Genomic DNA, 18,594 nt, shown 5'->3' with positions numbered 1-18,594 from the left:
GTTGATCGTCCACTCTGACCCGGGACATGCGTGAAATATAAAAGCTCAAAGCTCTCCTAGGATCCAGCCTATGGCGCCTCTCTTCTTCCTTACCAGGATGCGGAGGAGGATAAAACGGCAGAATAACAACCTTCTGGCTTAAATGAAATTCCGACACCACCTTCGGAAGAAAGGAAGGACGAACTCCAAGGACAACCCTGTCCTTATGAAACACAGTGAAGGGTGGCTTAACTGAAAGTGCCTGTAACTCACTCACTCTGCGAGCGGAAGTGACCGCAACCAAGAATACAGTTTTAAGAGTTAACAGTCTCAAAGGGCAAGAATGTAAAGGCTCAATCAGCGCACCCATTAGAAACGTAAGAACAAGGTTCAAATCCCAACCGGGCACCTGGAAAGGCGACGGAGGGAACACATTAGTGAGCCCTTTAAGAAACTGTGAAATTAAAGGAATTTTAAAATAAGAACATTCTTCATACGAGCGCTTAAATATGGACAGCGCCGCCGGGTAACCTTTAACGGTACCCACTTGCAAGCCTCTGTTGGCTAAAGAAAGCAAAAAAAGACAGAACCACAGGAATGTCACATGAAAAAGGATCCACATTCTTAACCCTGCACCAGTTGCAGAATTTTCCCCAATGGCAACGGTACAAGGACGTAGTCGCCGGCCGCCTGGCTGAAAGCAACACCTCCATCACGTCTTCAGGGAGGTCCCAATCCTTATACCTCAACCTTTCAGAAGCCAAGCGTGAAGGTTGAGGTATGAGGTCCCAATCCTTATACCTCAACCTTTCAGAAGCCAAGCGTGAAGGTTGAGGGATCCGACCTCTGGATGGAGAACCTGACCTCCCTCCCGTGAGAGCAGATTGTGTCGGGAAGACGACGTGGAGGGCAGATTGACAAGTCAAGAAGGTCCGGGTACCACGTCCTCCTGGCTCATGCTGGAGCAATAAGGATCATCCGGGTACCGAACCTCCGTAACCTCTGCAGCACTTGCGGGATGACGGGGACTGGAGGAAACGCGTGCAGCAGTGGGAATGACCACTCCACTACGAACGCGTCTCCTAAGGCTCCTCTTGGAGGAAATTCCCGCGAGCAGAACCTTTCGCACTTCCGGTTGACACTGGAGACGAAGAGATCCACTTGAGGGGTCCCCCAAAGGGCGAAGATCTCCTATTTAGAATCTCCTGAGCCAACTCCCAGAGAGATCGCGCTCTGCCTGCTCAGAGCGTCTGCCGTCTCGTTTTCGCCTCCGGCCAGATGAACTGCCGAGACCGAAATTTCCTGCTGGATTGCCCAGAACCAGAGCTGCATCGCCTCCTTGCACAGAGGAAGTGACCCTACCCCCCCCCCTTTGTTGAGGTAGTGCACAGCCACTGTGTTGTCTGTCAGAATCAGGACATTCTTTCCTCGCACAGTTGGCAGAAAAGCCTTCAGGGCAAGCCTGACGGCCCGCAGCTCCAACAGATTGATATGGAGTCTGGACTCCGACGGAGACCAATGACCACTGACTGTCAGCTCGTTGACATGAGCTCCCCATCCCGTGAGAGACGCGTCCGTCACAATCGTCACCTCTGGCCAGGGCAGCCAAAACGGAGCCCCCTTCAACAGATTGCTGTCGACGGCCTACCACAGAAGGGCATGGGCGACCGAGGGCGGCACCTGAAAAGGGTCCGACATCCTGCCGGAGGACTGAGACCACTGGAGCTTGAGTGCCCATTGCAAAGATCTCATCCGCAACCTGGCCTCTGGCACCAGAAGAATGCTGGATGCCATGAGGCCGAGTAATCTCAAGAACTCGAACGCAGGGAGACTCTGGGCATGTTGGAACTTGTGCACCATCTGCTGAATGTGATGAGCCCTCACCTGGGGAGGAAAACACTGCCCCAGGGAAGTGTCGAGCACTGCTCCGATGTATTGGAGCCTCTGAATTGGCGTCAAGTGGGACTTCTGTAAGTTGAGGGAGAAGCCCAGCTTGTGGAGGGAGTGGCAGGTGACGGACAGATGATCCAGGACTTGCTCGGGAGAGCGCCCCCTGATCAACCAATCATCCAGGTAGGGGTAGACGTGAATCCCCCCTTTCCTGATATGCGCTGCCACCACTACCATGAGCTTGGTGAAGACCCTCGGGGCAGAGGTCAATCTGAACGGCAGGACCCGAAACTAAAAGTGCGAGTCGCCAACCGCGAACCTCAGGTACTTCTTGTGCTTCGGATGGATCGGCATATGAAAATAAGCGTCATTGAGGTCTAGAGACACCAACCAGTCCTGGAGTTGAAGGGCCTGGAGGACTTGAGAAAGAGTAACCATCTTGAACTTGTCCTTCCGAAGAACCTTGTTCAAACCGTGCAAGTCCATGATGGGTCTCAATCCTCCGTCTTTCTTGGAAATCAAAAAATAAGGGGAATACCATCCCTTGTTCCTCTCCACTACAGACAGTTCTATGGCGCCCTTCTCCAGCAGGGCTTGCATTTCAAGGAGCGGATCCGGACTCTTCAAAGAGAGATTCCCCGATGTATTGTTGTGAGGCTTCTGCCGAAAGGGAAGACCGTAGCCGTGGGTTATGAACTCCAGAACCCACACATCTGAAGTAATGGCACGCCATTCGACAAGATGCTGCGCCAGCCTTCCCCCAACCGGCGAACCATGGGACATGGCCTCATGACTTGCTGAAGCGGCTGCGGTGTTGCCTGAGGGCAAATAGGCAACTGCCCAAGCGGCTTTGGCACCTCGAGTACCTTGTTTTCCACCTCTGGCACTCTTACAGTGGCCCCTTTAACTAGCAGCTCCTATCGCTTTACCAAAGGACGAGTAATAACGAAAGGAACCTCCCCTCCATTGCTGTCCCCTAGCACGAGAAGGCAGAGGTTGGCGAACTGCAGCGCTCAACGACTTTGCTGCAGATTTTGGGGTCTGCAACCTCTCAAGGCTCTCATCAGCCTTGCTGCCAAAAAGATATACACCATCAAAGGGCATGTTGAGGAGCCGGGCTTGCACATCAGGAGCAAACCCAGACTTCCGCAACCACGCAAACCTGCGTATTACGGTGCTCGTCGCCATGGAGCGGCTGACGCAATCTGCCATGTCCAGACGCGACTGAACTGCCTCACACATGGCTTTCCTTGCCATCCTGTATCATAGCAAGAAAACCATCCCGTTCGTCCCCTTCAGGAATATGTTCAGCCGCTAAGGAAACAGTTCCACAGAGTGCGCATGAAACGTGACAAGGCACATACGGAGTTGCCTGCCTGAAGAGCCATACCCCCTGAAGAAAACACTTTCTTCGCCCAAACATCAAAACGCTTGTCGTCCCCATCAGGAGGGATGGTAGGATACAACGCCTGCTTTGCTGGGGCCGTAGCCGCCAGCAACACCAAACTCTCCGGAGTGGGGTGCTTGGCCAAGTAGCAGGTGTCGCTACTGGCTGGGCGGTATTTTCGCGGCAAAGACTTGCCCACTGCCGGGAGACTCTCCGGAGCAGTCCAAGCCGCTGCCACCATCCTCTGTAGAGCCATATGGAACCGCAGTACCGGGTCAATTGGTGGACCTTGGTCGAGGATATCCGTGAGGTCATCCTGAAGAAAATCCCCTGGTGGAGCAGACCACCCCAAGTACTCGGTGACCCTTGACATAAAGCGCCGGTACGAGGATTCGGCATGGGTGCCAGGCTCAGGACCTACAAAACTCCACCTCCGGAGTGGTGTCCAGACCACTGGCGTCTTGCAGTGACTGACGCAGGTCCTCAATCTGACTATGTCCCGAGATAATCTCATCTGGCACCGTATCAGGAACCATGCTATCATCAGAGCCCTCATCCACCTCCGAAATGTAATCAAGATGGCGGAAATTGGGCACAGAATGGGGAACAAAGCCATGTTTGGCCTTGGCCAGAGCCTTTCTAGGGGGTTCCACCATACCCCGGGGTACCCCCGACAAAACAGCCTTGAAAGGCGTCGAGTGAATCGGCGTCGACACCGAGCGCGGCGCCAACAGCATGGACGGTGTCGACACAGGCCTCGAGGGCGGAGCTTAGAGCGTGTCCTTCAACAGCCTGGGCGCCGATGGGGTCGATTACTTCCTCGGAGGCAGAGCCTCGAGAGAGAGACCCTTGAGGACCTTGGCGCCACAGGCGTCAACGTCTTCTTCAAAGATGTCACAGGTGCACACGGTCTCAAGCGCGTCAAGGAACGGGACCTGGAACAGGCATTACTAGAACAAATCCCCTTGTCCAAGAGGGACTTCTCCCGCGAATCGAGCCAACCACCCGTGCCCGAAGGCGTATGAGCGGTGTCTCTAGCACGGTCACGCCCGACCCCACTCGGAGGCGCGGATGGACCAGTGCCCTGCGATTCAAGAATCGCCAACATTTTCTTAACGAAGGAAGCCCATTCCTCTGGAGTCGCATGCTTGGTGAGATAAGCGACCCGCCAACGGGCGGAGTCCTCGGACGGGGAAGGCGACCAATGACGGCGCTTCCGGGAGTGCCTCAAAGAGGCAGAGGAGTGGCGGGACCCACTCTGGGACCGAGAACCCCTAGACTTCCGATGACGATGCAGAGAGTCATCCCTCGAATCGTCCGTTGAAAGCCAAGTGGACCTTGACTTCCAGGGCTTGGACACCTTACCGACCGACAGCTTCTTCTTACGCTCCCGCAAGGCTTTGGACGTAAGCAATTGGCAGTCGACGTAATCATCCGTGTCGTGGGCCTCCCTGAGGCACCAGAGGCAGGTGTCGGGCGAGTCCGTCACTGACATCTTGGACCCGCAGTCCCCACACTTCTTGAAGCCTGGACGCGGGGTGGAAGAAGAGGAAGAAATCCCGATAACTTCACAAACTAACAGTTTCGAAGAACCGAAAATCCAAAGAGTCAAGGCGCGCTGAGATCTCCGAAGCGAACATGTTCGCGGCAAAAACGGAATTGAGGCTACGTCGTTGTGCGTCCTACTTATAACATGCAGTGTTGTCGGCCGTCGGAGGAGGTCCTCGAGGGCGGCGTATCGACGTCATCGACGCAGAAAGATTTTCCGAAGCAGCACAGCTGTGGTGATTACTGTCATAGATATGGAATACATCGGAGGGCCCAATCCCCTCGAAAAAATATTTCACAGTTCAACAAAAAGTTCACATAGGTCTCCCTCAGCCGGGCTCGGACCTCTCATTCACAGCACTTGCATGGTTTCCCTTCCCCAAACTTAGCTCGCATTCGTTAGAGGTTCCCTTCCCCTAACTTCTTACACTTCGGGTCTCCCTTCAGTCGGGCTCAGACCTTTTTCTGATGTAGAAAACTGAAATGTGTGAGGCTTTTACCATAGACCTATGCAGGACCACTTTGACTTTTTCTTTAGCTCAAACTTGTGTTACTGGCCCCTGTGTCTCTTGGTCTTGGTAGTTCAGTATCACAAGCACACAAGTTCAAAGAAATCCTTCTCTTCAAGCACACACCTTTTCACTTACCCTTTTGGCGGGGTTAATCTTGACCATCACACATTTCAGAGTTCATTCACTTTTCCGCTTTATAACAAAACATCACATATTTCGTGGAGACTTTCGAGTGGGCGATTTCTTGTTGCCGGACCACTCCACTGCTCTGTATCACTGGTTTCACAGTTATCAGTAATTTAAAGATCACCACAGGTCTGCCTTCCTTCGCGTCTCATCAGCACACACGCAGCCTTCAATTGTGAGATATACTGTTGCAACTTCAATCTTTCCTTAACACTCACTGGGCGGTCATGTCTTTTGCTAACTCACCGGCTGTGTGCCTTCATTTCTAGTCTTTTCGGCTTTAATTCATGAGTCAAGGTTAATACCACAGGCTTGGCCTCGCCTCCCCAACTCTATTGTTCACCCGGGAGGGTCGCTGGCGTCCTTGAAACACAATGCAGACTTCTTGTTTGGGATTTGGCCTTCTCCGTAGATCTTTCACAGCTCTTTGGAGGCAACAATCTCCTGTAGGAATCTCCTGGGTTTCCCTACCCTTTTTCTCTTGTCCCTCAATCGGTTATTATGCTCCAGTGGGTTTGCCTTTGCCTCGGAAGATCTGCTCCTTCTCGTGTTGCAGCTTGCTCAGAGTGTGTGTCTATGTTACACCTTTTACCCGTGTGGGGAGAGCTAATGGATATCAGATGTATGTAATTAAAGTCAAGTGTCTGACTTTGCCAGCCCCGATTAGCGGGACATGTCCAATGAGATATACAATGGTCAAACTCTTTACTCTCACGCCCTCTTGCTCTACCCAGTTTTTGTGCTGAAAGGGTGGATGGGGGGACACTAAGAATCCTATAAAATAGGATGGGGCATGTGTACATCAAAGGGCAGGGGATACATCATATCATCGGTTGCCTCACTCCCACTCCCCAAGATCCCTCACCCAGGTGATCATCCCACACTGGTCCACCCCCAGGGTCTGGATCCAAAGGCAGGGCTGTACCCATGCCACCTGAGAAAGAGATCCCTGGGGACTAGAAACCGAGATACCCTTTGGTTTCTCACAGGGGGGTCCACCTCTTATCGCTTTCACCAATTCACCTCTTGGCCACAGGACATTGTCACAGAGTGTGTCCCAGATAATCAATTTCTTTTTTTTTTAATGTCTTTTACAAACTTTTCATTATTTGCATTTCATGATTTTAGATTTTTATAAACTTTAACAAGATAAAAAGCTTTACATTTGTGTTTTTGACTCGTACAGATTGCAGTTATTGTAAATCCCTATCCAAAATGTGATAACTGTAAAAATTAAATGTTTGTCATGGCCTCTTAATAGATGGGACCAGCGCTCCTGTGTATTCATCCGTTTCTGGGATATTCTGAAAAAGTCTTTAAATAGGTTTCGTTTTTCTGTAAAGGCGGGAAAGAGCACGATTACATGAAAGTGTCTCGCGGATATTTTCTGTTTTACAGAATCGGCAATCAGAGTTCTTCATATCCAGTTGTTTCGTCTTGGTTAAGTAATCACGAGTCGGTAAGCTGTTCAAACGAAAGCGTAAACAGATCTCGAATCCTTTGATCTGGAAAACATGCAAAGTAGACCGGGAGTTAGCTCTTGTTTCCATTTCGCATTTCAGGAAACGTTTGTATTGGATTTGTTTGGCAGTGGTTTTAATCCAATCATTTCTCTGAATTTTGCGTTTCGCATATTGCGGTCTATTTAATAGCATATCTTCAGTGATTTCTTCTTCTTGCATCAGTTTTTTTATCTCATTAGTCCAGTATTGAGAAGCTGTCACATGTAGGGCATTCTTCTTTTGTTTTGAGTGTTTCCAGTGACGAAATTGTGTCTTGACAAATTGTTTCCTGTAGAGACCCATTTGTTTCCAAGCAATTACGGATTTTAAAGATTGGAGAGCAAATTCAAATCAGATTCTCGGCATTGGAAAAGTTTTAGGCAATGCTAAGGTTTTTCTCCAGAATATTGCCTCGTAAAGATGCCACTTCATTGTTTGTTGACTAATAAAAGTCTTGCTAGCATATGTGAGGCTAGGAACTACTTTTTGCTTGACTAAGGCGACGGTTGATTTTGCTGAATATGCACCAAACTTAGGATGGAAGAAGAAACCTTGGCGGGCAAGTGATCTTGCTTTTATCTCAATATGATCTTTCCATTCCTGTTCCACTGGTGAGGGATTTATCATAGCGCCTAGGTATTTGATTGATTTTACCACTTCAATCTCTTTACCTTCCAGTAATACTATTGGATTTAGTCGGTTCTTACTTTTTTGGGTTGATAGTTTCATTAGATTGGTTTTGGTGGTGTTAATGTGAAGATCATTATCTTTCATGTATTTTTCGACTTTGCCTAGTGTCTTCTGAAGGCCTGTCACAGTTTTATCCATGACAATGATGTCATCAGCATATATCAAAGATAGTATTGATTCATCGTTTATCTTTGGAGGATTCGTGGATGAATCTTGAATCGTTTTTACAAAGTCAGATGTGTACAAGTTATATAAACAGGCGGCCAAGGGGCACCCTTGCTTTAAACCATTCCAAGTTGTAATTGGTTTAGTTACTGCTCTGTCTTTGTTTAATCTAACTTGAATAGAAGTACTGGAGTAGTTGTTTTATTGGGTTAAGAATGGATAAAGGGCAGCCCCATGATGTAAAATTCTTCCATAGTTTTTGTCAATTGACTAAATCAAACGCCATTTATAAGTCTATGAACACCGCATATACCTGTTTCTTCACAATAGCTTCATACTTAATCATACTTAGGAGCAGTAGGTTAACATTTGTTCCTATTTTGTTAACAAATCCCATTTGTCTTTTTTCTTGTTTACCATTTATCGCTGCCCATGTATCCAGGTTTTTTTTAGTAAATACACCGCTAACAACTTCCCTAGCCATCTAACAGGGAAATTGGTCTATAGTTCTCAGGATTTTTCCTATCGTGAGTTTTGTAGATAGGAATCAGGATTGCTGAAGTCCAACTGCTCGGGATTTGTTGTATTTTTTCAATCAGAATGAGGAGTTGGGCAAAAAAGGTGCCCCACTCTTCTGGTGCTGATTTTAGATTGGTGCTAGAAAGGCCATTGGACCCGGTGCTCGAGATGGGTTCAGAGAGATAATTGTTTTTGTAATGTCTTCTCTTTCCAAATTTATGTCCCAGGAAGGTTCTTTGTTCAGTCCTTGTATTTGCAGAGGATCTGATTTTATTTTATACAGATTGGTAAAATGTTGTGTCCACACTTGCGCTTCGACTTCTTGGATCTTGGTCAATGCTTTTGAATTCTGATTTAAAAGCGACCACAGCTGTCTTGTATTTTTCTGTTTTAAGGCTGCTAAAATCGCTTCTGCATCAGATTGTTGCAGTAAAGCTTTGACTGATTTTATTGCATTGGAATATTTGTTTTTCTTTTTTTAATTCTTGTACAGAGTTTAGTGTTTTCTGTTTTTTTAGTGCTCGTATTTGTTTTACATTTTTTCATTAGATTGATCTCACTGTTGAAATAATGTTTGTGTATTTTTTTAAGCTTGCCGTGCTTTGTCAATGGATACTGGTAATGTTGCAAAATCCATTCATAGTTCCGTTTTGAGTAGTCAGGGAGTGATGAAGCTTCAAATTTCGAAAGAAGACCAGCCATTTGATGTTTGTTTATACAGAGTTTGTTCATAACGTTATTCAATTCAAGGTCTGGGGGATTTAGTCGTGCAGCTTGTATTCGTGATGTACCCCATGTTATTGATATTTGATGGTGATCACTGTTTGGTTGTGGACAATTTGTAGTTACTATTAGTAATTTTCGTATCCTTTTTTTTTTAACTGTTTTTATTGTCATTATTTAACATACAAGAATCTCCTACCAGTAGCCCAACAGGGGCTTGGAGAAACCCCATTCCCAACAGCCCCCACAACACTCTCTGTAACCCCAACACCCCTGCTAGAAAGGCCTAACAGCCAACATACCACATCAAGTCCAGTACACAACTCCACAGTCCAGAACTGCTATAACCCCTAAGTCCCAAAAAAATTAATAAAAAGCAAGCAAACCGGGATGGATAGGCAGAGCCAGAGACATGCCTCCAATGATGTGTTTCTTCCACCCTATACGTCAGTGAGCATTTCATTTTGGGGAGAGGCCAATGTGTTGCCATGAGGACTCCACCTCCCAGGTAGGGAGAAGCTCGAAGGCCGGATCACCTCGCTGTGGCTCCTAAACGCAACCCAATAGTCTGTAGGTCGACATTGTGAAGGCATCATTGAGTTGTACAGTGTCTCTTTCCGTTCACACGCACACAACATTAAGGCAATGTTGAAACGGGGGGGAAAGGGGGGGGGGCTGGGGCACCCCATGCCTGCGCTATATGCGACCTCGCCACTACAGACGCCATTCCCACCAGCCGTTTCCCAACCCCCATATCCTCCCCCACAAGGGACAACAGCCAGGTCTCAGGTGTGAAAGGCAAAACGTCATCAACCATTTTTGACACAGTGTCCGCTACCTTTGACCATAGGGGTTGTATCTTGGGGCATTCCCAAACAATATGCAGAAAATCTGCATCAACCTGGTTGCATCTCTTGCAATTTGAAGACCTATGTGGAAAGATCCTTTTCAACCAGAGGGAGGGGAGTAGTAAACCTGGTGGATACATTTAAAGTGAATCAATCGAAACCTATTATTTACCACCATTGATTTAGACTGTATGCATATGGAGTTCCACTGTTTATCAGTCAATGAGTGGCCCAGGGAGTCCTCCCAACGTTCTCTATACTGGGCCAGGCAGGGAGGTTTGAGGGACCTTGCCCAATTATATAGTGTCTATACCAGCCTCCCTCTGGGTGTTTGTGAGGTGATATATGTCATGATAGTAGACGAGGGTGGGGCATTCGGAAACTCGGGCCACCAAGCCCAGAGGACCTACCGAAGGCGGTAATATAGAAATAGCGTTATGGGGTCACATTCACCTCTAACTTCGATGTCCTCCCAGGAAATAAATCTGCCCTGCGGAACAATATCTCCCAGGGTCTCAATCTGTAAAAGTGAAAAGTGTTGGATGAATGACGATTCATGTGTAAGTGGTATACCTCGTACATGATAAATGGCCATAGCAGGGGAGTACCATTGTCCCTGTCCAGTCAGGGAGGCCAACTGATCCCAGTCTTTAAGTGTGACCGCCACAGGTTGCACTTCCGACCTATCCCAACTTTCCCTTGTGCCTCCAAGGAAACCCTTCAAGTCATCAGGACGAGCCAGCGCCCTCTCCAGAAGCGTGTGAGGAAACTCGGGTGAGGGCGACCAGCACCAAGCAGCATATTGAGCTTGTGCAATCAGGAAGTACAAGAACAGCTCAGGAACCTCGAAGCCCCTCGAAAGAAAGGGAAGCACATTGTTTCGAGCTATACACGGGGGCGCTTGGCAGGCCAAATTAACCTGTTCACCAAGTTTTTCACTCTGGACCAATAATTAGCTGGAGGCCGTATCGGGACGTTGTTAAACACTTAACAATTTTGGTAGGACAACCATTTTTAAGAGAGATCCCTGCTGCCTGAGAGATAGGTAGTCGAGCCCAAGTGCCTACCTTATGTTCCAATATTTGCAAGGCAGTTATGGAATTCTCCTCATATAACTTGGTTGGGGACGTGGACACTCTAGTGCCCAGATAGCGGATCCGCTGAGGGCACCACACAAAGTCGTCCACAATGTCCTGCAGAGACACAGCCCGAGTGAGAGGGAGGACTTCAGACTTGGACCAATTTATCCGAAGTCCAGAGAGGGTGCCGAAACTAGTGATTTCTTTCCCGATCGGGCGGAAATTCTCACTGTGGTGTTTGAGATAAACCAGCATATCATCAGCATAGAGAGAGATGATGGAGGTATGGAAGTGAAGAGTAATACCCCTATGAGCATGATATTCTCTCAGCGCGCACGCCACGGGCTCCATAGCCAAGGCAAATTGGATAGGGGAGAAAGGTCACCCCTGTCTAGTTCCCTGTGAAGGTGCTATAGGGTCAGATTGTATCCCGTTAGTGGAAACAATAGACAAATCCATTGCAAAAAGGTGTTACCTAGCCCTGACCGACGAAGGACCTCAAAACAGGAACGGCCACGCCACCGAATCAAACGCTTTTTCAGCGTCCAAAGCGGCGACCATCAATGGGACCGATTGGTTCACATATGCATTACCGAGAAGAGCCTTCGCAGATAATTCTGGGTAGAGCGGCCCAGTATGAAGCCTGCCTGGTCGGGTAGGACCAGTCCAGGCATATGTGGTATTAATCTGTCCGCCAATAGTTTAGCAATAATTTTATTGTCCGTGTTTATCAGGGACAGGGGTCTGTAGGAAGAGCACTTACAAGGATCTTTGTCTGGCTTAAGGAGTACTGTGACCAGAGCCGTATAAGTAGATTCAGGGAGGTCACCCGACGCACTGGCTGCCTCAAACATAGATCGCAGTTGAGGAATTAGAAGATCAGCGAACGCTTTATACAATTCTGCTGTAATGCCATCAGTTCCAGGGGCTTTGCCACTGGGCAAAGAGCGGATCACCCTAAGGAACTCTTCATCAGAGGGGGGCGGGGTTATTCAGTAAAGCACCTAGTTCAGGCTCCAACCACCCCAAGGCCACCCTATCCCAGTAGCGTACAATATCGTCGTGCCCTGCAGTAAGCTGCGTGGAGTACAGTCATTCATAATATTCACGAAATGCGTCATTTATCTTCTCAGACTCCCTTGTATGCTCCCCACTGGATTTCTAATATCGGGTTGGAGTGACGTTCCCATCCAATGGCCCACGCAAGGGCCTACCTGGGCGGTACCCTTTGACGTATCTGGCGGTGGCGACTGGATCCCCCAGGAACCGTTCCTCACTGGCCATTAACACCCGCATCTCCTCCCTTTTGAGCGTAAACTCCGCACGGATCGCCTCCGAGTCCCACACTCCCTGCCGGGTTTCGAGATCCTCGAGTTCCCGCTCTTTGGAGAAAATGGATATACGAATACTCTTCAGGACCACCCCCCCATCCTGCGAAATGCACCAGCCCCGGATATAAACTTTTAATGCCTCCCATACAACCCTTGGATCTGGGACCGAGTCGGTATAAATTTGAAAAAACGCTGAGATGGTGCTGCGAATATCCTCGCAGAATGCCACATCCTACTGCGCTCAGGCCCTGAATCTCCACCTAGGGTGGCCGGAAGAGGACACCAGGCCAGAGATCTGTACCGGTACCGGAGAATGGTCGGATAAGGACCGGGCTGGGCATTACCAGTCGTCCAAGCCAGCTCTGGAGAGAGGTGTACATAATCGATCCTTGAAGAGCAGCCATGAACTCCTGAAAAGAAAAAAAAAAGTATATTTGCGATCACTGGGGTGCAGGAGTCTCCACGCCTCAACCAGGGCAAAGCCGTCCGCTATAGCTATCCATTTACAGGCCAATTTTGAAAGGGAGGTCTGTGAGGAGGAGGGCCTGTCCAGATTTAAGGAAAGCGCAATATTATCCCCTGCCCAAATCACTTTGAATCCCGGAAAAGAGCGCAGGTGTTCGGAGCACGACAAAGAAATCAGGATGGTCAAAATTAGGACCATATGTGTTGATGAACACCAATCATCTTGCGATCTCGCCAGCCACCAGGACAAACCATCCCTCCCCGTCCGCTCAACGAGTGTGTAATTTGAATTCTAGAGAGCAGTGTATATATAATGCAACTCCACGTGAGCTGGAAGAGAAGAGTTTGCGGTTCAGCCCTCTCAAGTCTATGCATAACATTACTTTAGCCTTTGTTTTGCACACCTCAACAGGAGATACCCATTCAGATGCCTCAACAGGTTAGATCCCACACTGACTTTCTAAACATTTTATTTCAGCTGCAACTTCTTCCCTCAGAGATTGGTACAGTTCTGACTTTTGCCACCACAGGTTTAGCACCCTCCCTGAACCTAATAGGATGATGGTGTTCCTTCAAACACCCTATGGTTTCCTTAAACACCTTTTCATATCTGTCCTCCAGGCAATCCTCATTCTGTTTATTCACCACAGCAATATGACCCAGAACACTAGAGCCCACCACAATGCCCATTTCGCTTCCCTTGTACCATCCCAATAGGCATAATCCTTTGACACAGATGTTTGCAATGGCCAATTTAACCTTACATTCTATCTTAGCCTGAAATTCACCCAATATCTCGGTGTGAGATCCCCTATAAGTGTTTGCTCTCACAGAGGGAGTTTTGAGCTTAGTGTCTTTGTACCTGTCCTCCCACACACAGTTATACAAAATAGTCTATTCAGAACCTGTATCAATAAGCATTGATGGCTCTGCACCATTCACCACCACCACAGTATGTGGTTTTTCACCCCTCTTTGCTCTCAATCCCACTTGGCTAAGAGACTAACTCACACTATCAACCACCTCGCTATCCTCCCCTTCTCCATATTGCATACTTATTTCTCACACTGCCCCTTTTTGCAACAGTGTGCAAAGTGTCCCTTCTTGCCACATTTGTGGTACAATGCATTTTGGCCAGGACACGCTCCATTGCTCGCAAAAAGGAAAGGGTTCCTGCATCTGAAGCACCTTTTCACCACTGATTCTTTCCCTTGTATCCCTTCTGAAACAGTAATTAGTAGTCTTCTTAGCACTGCTCTCTTTGTGTATGGGCAGCTGATTCCTTGGTTGGGGTTTCCTTTGATAATTTTGTCCCATTATGGCAGCGCAGGCCAGATTCGCCACTTGCAAATCCTCCTTAACCAGTTCCTCCACACATGCCATCAAGTGCTCCATGTTTTTTGCAACGTCCAGCACTTCTCCTAGGGTGGTGTCTCGCTTGGTACAGATCTCGTCCCTGATCTTATTTTATCATACTATTAGCATAAACTCATCTTGCAGGTGCTCATGTGAAGGTCTGAAATTGCATTTATTGGCAAGTTCTCTAAGACCCGTAACAAAGACCTCCATTGACTACCCCATTTCCTGTTTGCGTAGGCCAAAATAGTACCACTCCAATATTAGGATGGTCTTTATCTCAAAGCGCATGTCCAATTATCGCAGGATGCTTTCACACGTATTTAGAAATTCACCCCCACCACTCATGGCGCACACCCCCATCCTGGGCCAACGCGGGAGGACTTTTCAGGATCCTCCTCCTCTCAAATACAAAGCAGTGCCTGAATAGAGTGCAGAGCCATTACAGACTGTAGAACAGCCCATGTATCGCCATGACAGTCTTGGAAGTCTTCATTCCACATTTCCGATTTAACAGTAGGAACCCCTGGGTTAGGGAGAAATAAGGCGGTAGGCAACTCCTCCTGCTAACCCGAGAACCAGCTTGCTCCCCACTGTCAGTTGGGGGTGTGCAGTGTCAGGCAACCCTTATTGGATCAGTATACATACAATGGTGTTAGTTGCGAAGATCCACCACACTGCACAGTTTGCAAGGATGAGGCGGTGGATCCTTACCAGGCCATACACAAGCAGGACCTGGAGACGCTACAGGAGAATGTTGCTGAAGTGAAGGTACTCCAAGCTTTCGAGAAGCGGTCCGTCGTACATAGACACGACTACGGACCACACTGCAATCAGAGTCGGGCTCTCTGGCCAAAGCCGCTCCTATATACCGCCAAGCCGATCTTCGTTGAGACTTCAGAAGGTGCACCACACTGTCAGCGATCAGCGTTGGGTTCGCAGGAGGACAAGTAGATAACAGGGCGCCGGGGGCTTTCCAGCTCATTGCTATGGACCCTTTTGCTATTCAACCCAGTGGGGGCAGATGCTATCTACTAGAAAAAGAATGGGATTGCTTCTCCCAGGCAGGATCAGCCACCACTGGGTTTTATAGCAATAGGGTCACCCAATGTAGTTCCTTCTCCTCAGATGTCTTGTCAAGTTGTACTGGACACTTGGGTTTAGTGGGTGCAGACAATTCTAGAGTCTCAAGAACCTTCAAAATGGTCTTCTGACATGAGCTGTGGGGCTCATCAGTGATTTCCAAGCCACTAAGCTTCTGTGGTCTGAGGCCAAGTCTAGTAGATCCTGTCCATCATAGAACTCCAAGTGAAGTCCTCTGCCTCACCAGATTAATGTTACTCAAAGATTATATTTTCGGGAGGACTTGCGTCTTTGAAAGAGGGGCATATAGCAGTGAGATCCTGGTCCCGGGAATGATGGGAGCCAATGCTTTTCTAGGTTCCAAGCCCCACAAAATAATGTAATCCAAGATGGTTGCTAATGGACACCGCTTTTCCCACATTATCCCTATTGTAAAGAATGTCAACTGGCTACCTTTGGCAGTTATAATCACATTTCAAAAATCCACTATGAACCAGCAGTGAACGTTTGGTAATTCTCCAACATAGTCCCTGCACAAACCTTCAAAATGTAACTTTAAATCTGTAGGAGGCCTCACTTTGTCGGTTGAAGGGGGTTTGCTCATGAATAAAGTCCCCCTCCAGCTCAAATCCCTACAGAACTGCAACACATTTTACAAATTGCAATAGACTTATTCAATAGTATTTCAATATTTAATGTATGTGTCTTCTCCATCTAGGTCAGCTTCTGAGATATTCTACTATGCTCAGTTACTTAGCTATTATATTGATTGCTCTAATATGTTTGGGTCCTTACCGCTATATAAACTCAAATAGCATGTGTGCAGATAGAGGCAGGGTAAAGAACTGTTTTCTAATGTCTAATAATGAAAAAATGGCTTGTCCCGACAGATTTTAAAAAAAGCAGAGGGTACAACTACATGCTTCCTGATCTGCTGCATAAGCAGTAAAAAAAAACACAGGGTGTTATACTTTATTCACAGAGGGAAGATACCACAGGGCGGAAAGCAGCACAAAGAGCGGATTATTTAAAGTGCCAACCTATCTTTTAGAAATGTGTCAAGGACCACCTGGCAGTTAAGGTATATCCAAACAGGGCAAAGTCTTAACTGTGTTCGCCTTGAGTAGCTTTGACAACCCCATGTGGATGGTTCATGGTTTTCTGACACTGTCTGGCCCTGTGTGCAGCACCCAATCATCCGTTTGGCACTTCCATCCAGCTGATCCCCCTCAACAGCAGAAACAGCCACATGGTTTGGGCCCTGAATTCAGCTGCCCCTCTGGGCTCATTCCATCAGCCACCGAGCTAACTAATCAGAAGATCCAGGAAAAGATGGCCGTACTGCATTCCACGACTCAGCCCAGGTCTTGCAAAATCAAAATCCTGCCCTTGATGAAGCCCGATTGGTTGTGGGCACTTCTTCCTGACCCAGCAACCAAATGCCATCAGGTGATGCCAGCTACACATGAAGGGCACACACTAAGGTTAAGAGATAACCCTGTCTGGGCCGGGAAGGCCGCCTCCCACCTAAAACATCTGCCTCTAGATACCCGTGCACCAGCCACCAACAATCCCACCCATCAAAGCAGCATGATGAAAAACACCCAGATAGAACATCTCTGCTCCCCAATGATATTTACTACCAGGTATGAGCCATCTCATTTCCAAACGTTTTTCTGCGTTTAGTGCAAAATCGAATTTAGGCACTCCCTGCATCGATGCAGCCATCGTGCTTCTTACACTCTTACACTCTCTGTGCTTTGTGCAATACGCGCCTCACTTATTCTGCCAGATCGGGGCTGTGTATGACTTGTGCCTGTCATCTTACTTGTCATTTACTATCCCTTCCATACCCAACTGCCACCCGGCATGTAACATGTATACTTTCGGATTTGACTGTTGCTCTTATGTATACTGGATGTAGCTCCCTGTACCATGAGGCGCGACTATGTCTTACTAGGTCTGCAATACCACTTGCTTGTGATTTTCCAATCTGAATTCTATTTATGAAGAATGACTTTTGCACTTTCTGTAACTAGTACCCTGATGCCTGAGGGTTTGGTGCACTGCTATAAATAATAAAATAAAAGCTGATTAATCTGTGGGACGGAGGCATCCATTAGAAAAACAGTTCATACTTTTTTTAAAATAGATTTATACTTACATTTGTATAGAGCATACATTCTTTTTCTCTTAACAGATGTGCTTTGTGAAAATAGTTTCTTGCACCTCTGGTGGGATTAAATCGTGTGCTAGCCCAGAATTATCTACAAGGGTTCATCAAGAAGTTAACATTTTCTGTGCTGGAACAAGGGTGCTGTGGAAGATCAAGTGCTCTTCGTGCAGCTTACATTTATAGAAATGTTACCTGAAACAGTGTAACATATTAGTATAGAGTTACATCCCATTCTTGTTCTTGTGAAAAGAACAAAGTAAGGATTAGATGAAAAAGATGAGGAACCCGATTACCGAGTAACATAACTTTACTGAGGGAATAAACACTACTCCAAAATTAGCTAAGAATTTGAAAGCTACTTTTCTGAGGGTCAATTAGGATTCCATAATACAAAATTAAAGGTAAAGAAGACAGGCTTACGGTGCGTAGTGGCATACAGATTCACCTCACTGATGACACCCGATAAGGCACAAACATGGGTGGTGCTGACATGTACTTTTGGAAGGGACCAGAAAGATACGAAAAATTGATATTTGTCCACGTGTAACATAAATTGGTCTCACATACTCCAAGTAAATTCTATAAAATAATTGGCATTCAGCATGTCTATCTGCTATCCCATTTCAACTTTAATTGCCGTTTATACTCACATTGCTTCCTTTTTCTTGCAGCAGCTTTAGGTTTTCTTGACATTGCAGGAGCTCCTCTTTCACCAACTTCTTTTCCTGTTCTGTCATTTCACACTTAACTTTCAGTTCAGAGAGTAATGTTTGCGTATTTTCAAACTGAGATGAAAAAGGAAAAGAAATTATTTTGTATTAACCTCTATTTCATCAACCGGTCTAAAGAAGGAATAAGTTACTTACCTGTAACTCCTGTCCCCCACCTTTGGTATCTTTCATAAATTAAGATACTGTTAGGACATGGCCAGTAGTCAGGCTGGGAATGCTTGGTGCAGTAAAGCAGTTTATATTTTGAATTTTAAAACTGCTTTAATTTTCGTGCTATATTAAGAGTCACTTTGGGCCATACTGCCCACAGCCAATTAACAGGTCTACCTTAGCTCCACCCCGAGAGGTCATTTTTAGATTTTGTCACACCCATAGGAACGTGTCAATATGAGCCAAGACGATCCTTAAGAGGAGGAAGGCGGGA

The 18,594-nt window shown here is 47.2% G+C and overlaps 1 protein-coding gene across 7 annotated transcripts in view; it reads right to left on the bottom strand.

Moving 5' to 3' along the window:
- SLMAP (sarcolemma associated protein) overlaps nucleotides 1-18,594 on the bottom strand; it is a 1,535,859-nt gene that overhangs the window by 103,169 nt on the left and 1,414,096 nt on the right. For all 7 annotated transcript variants that reach the window (XM_069643684.1, XM_069643683.1, XM_069643687.1 and 4 more), the window contains one exon: nucleotides 18,090-18,224. In XM_069643684.1, coding sequence (XP_069499785.1) covers nucleotides 18,090-18,224 — 135 coding nt within the window. The remainder of the gene's footprint in view (nucleotides 1-18,089; nucleotides 18,225-18,594) is intronic.

Source organism: Ambystoma mexicanum, chromosome 2p (genome assembly GCF_040938575.1).
Source record: "Ambystoma mexicanum isolate Mex_15411 chromosome 2p, UKY_AmexF1_1, whole genome shotgun sequence".
NCBI lineage: Eukaryota > Metazoa > Chordata > Amphibia > Caudata > Ambystomatidae > Ambystoma > Ambystoma mexicanum.
Note: the sequence above shows the minus strand (reverse complement) of the source record. Positions and strands in the feature narration are given on the sequence as shown.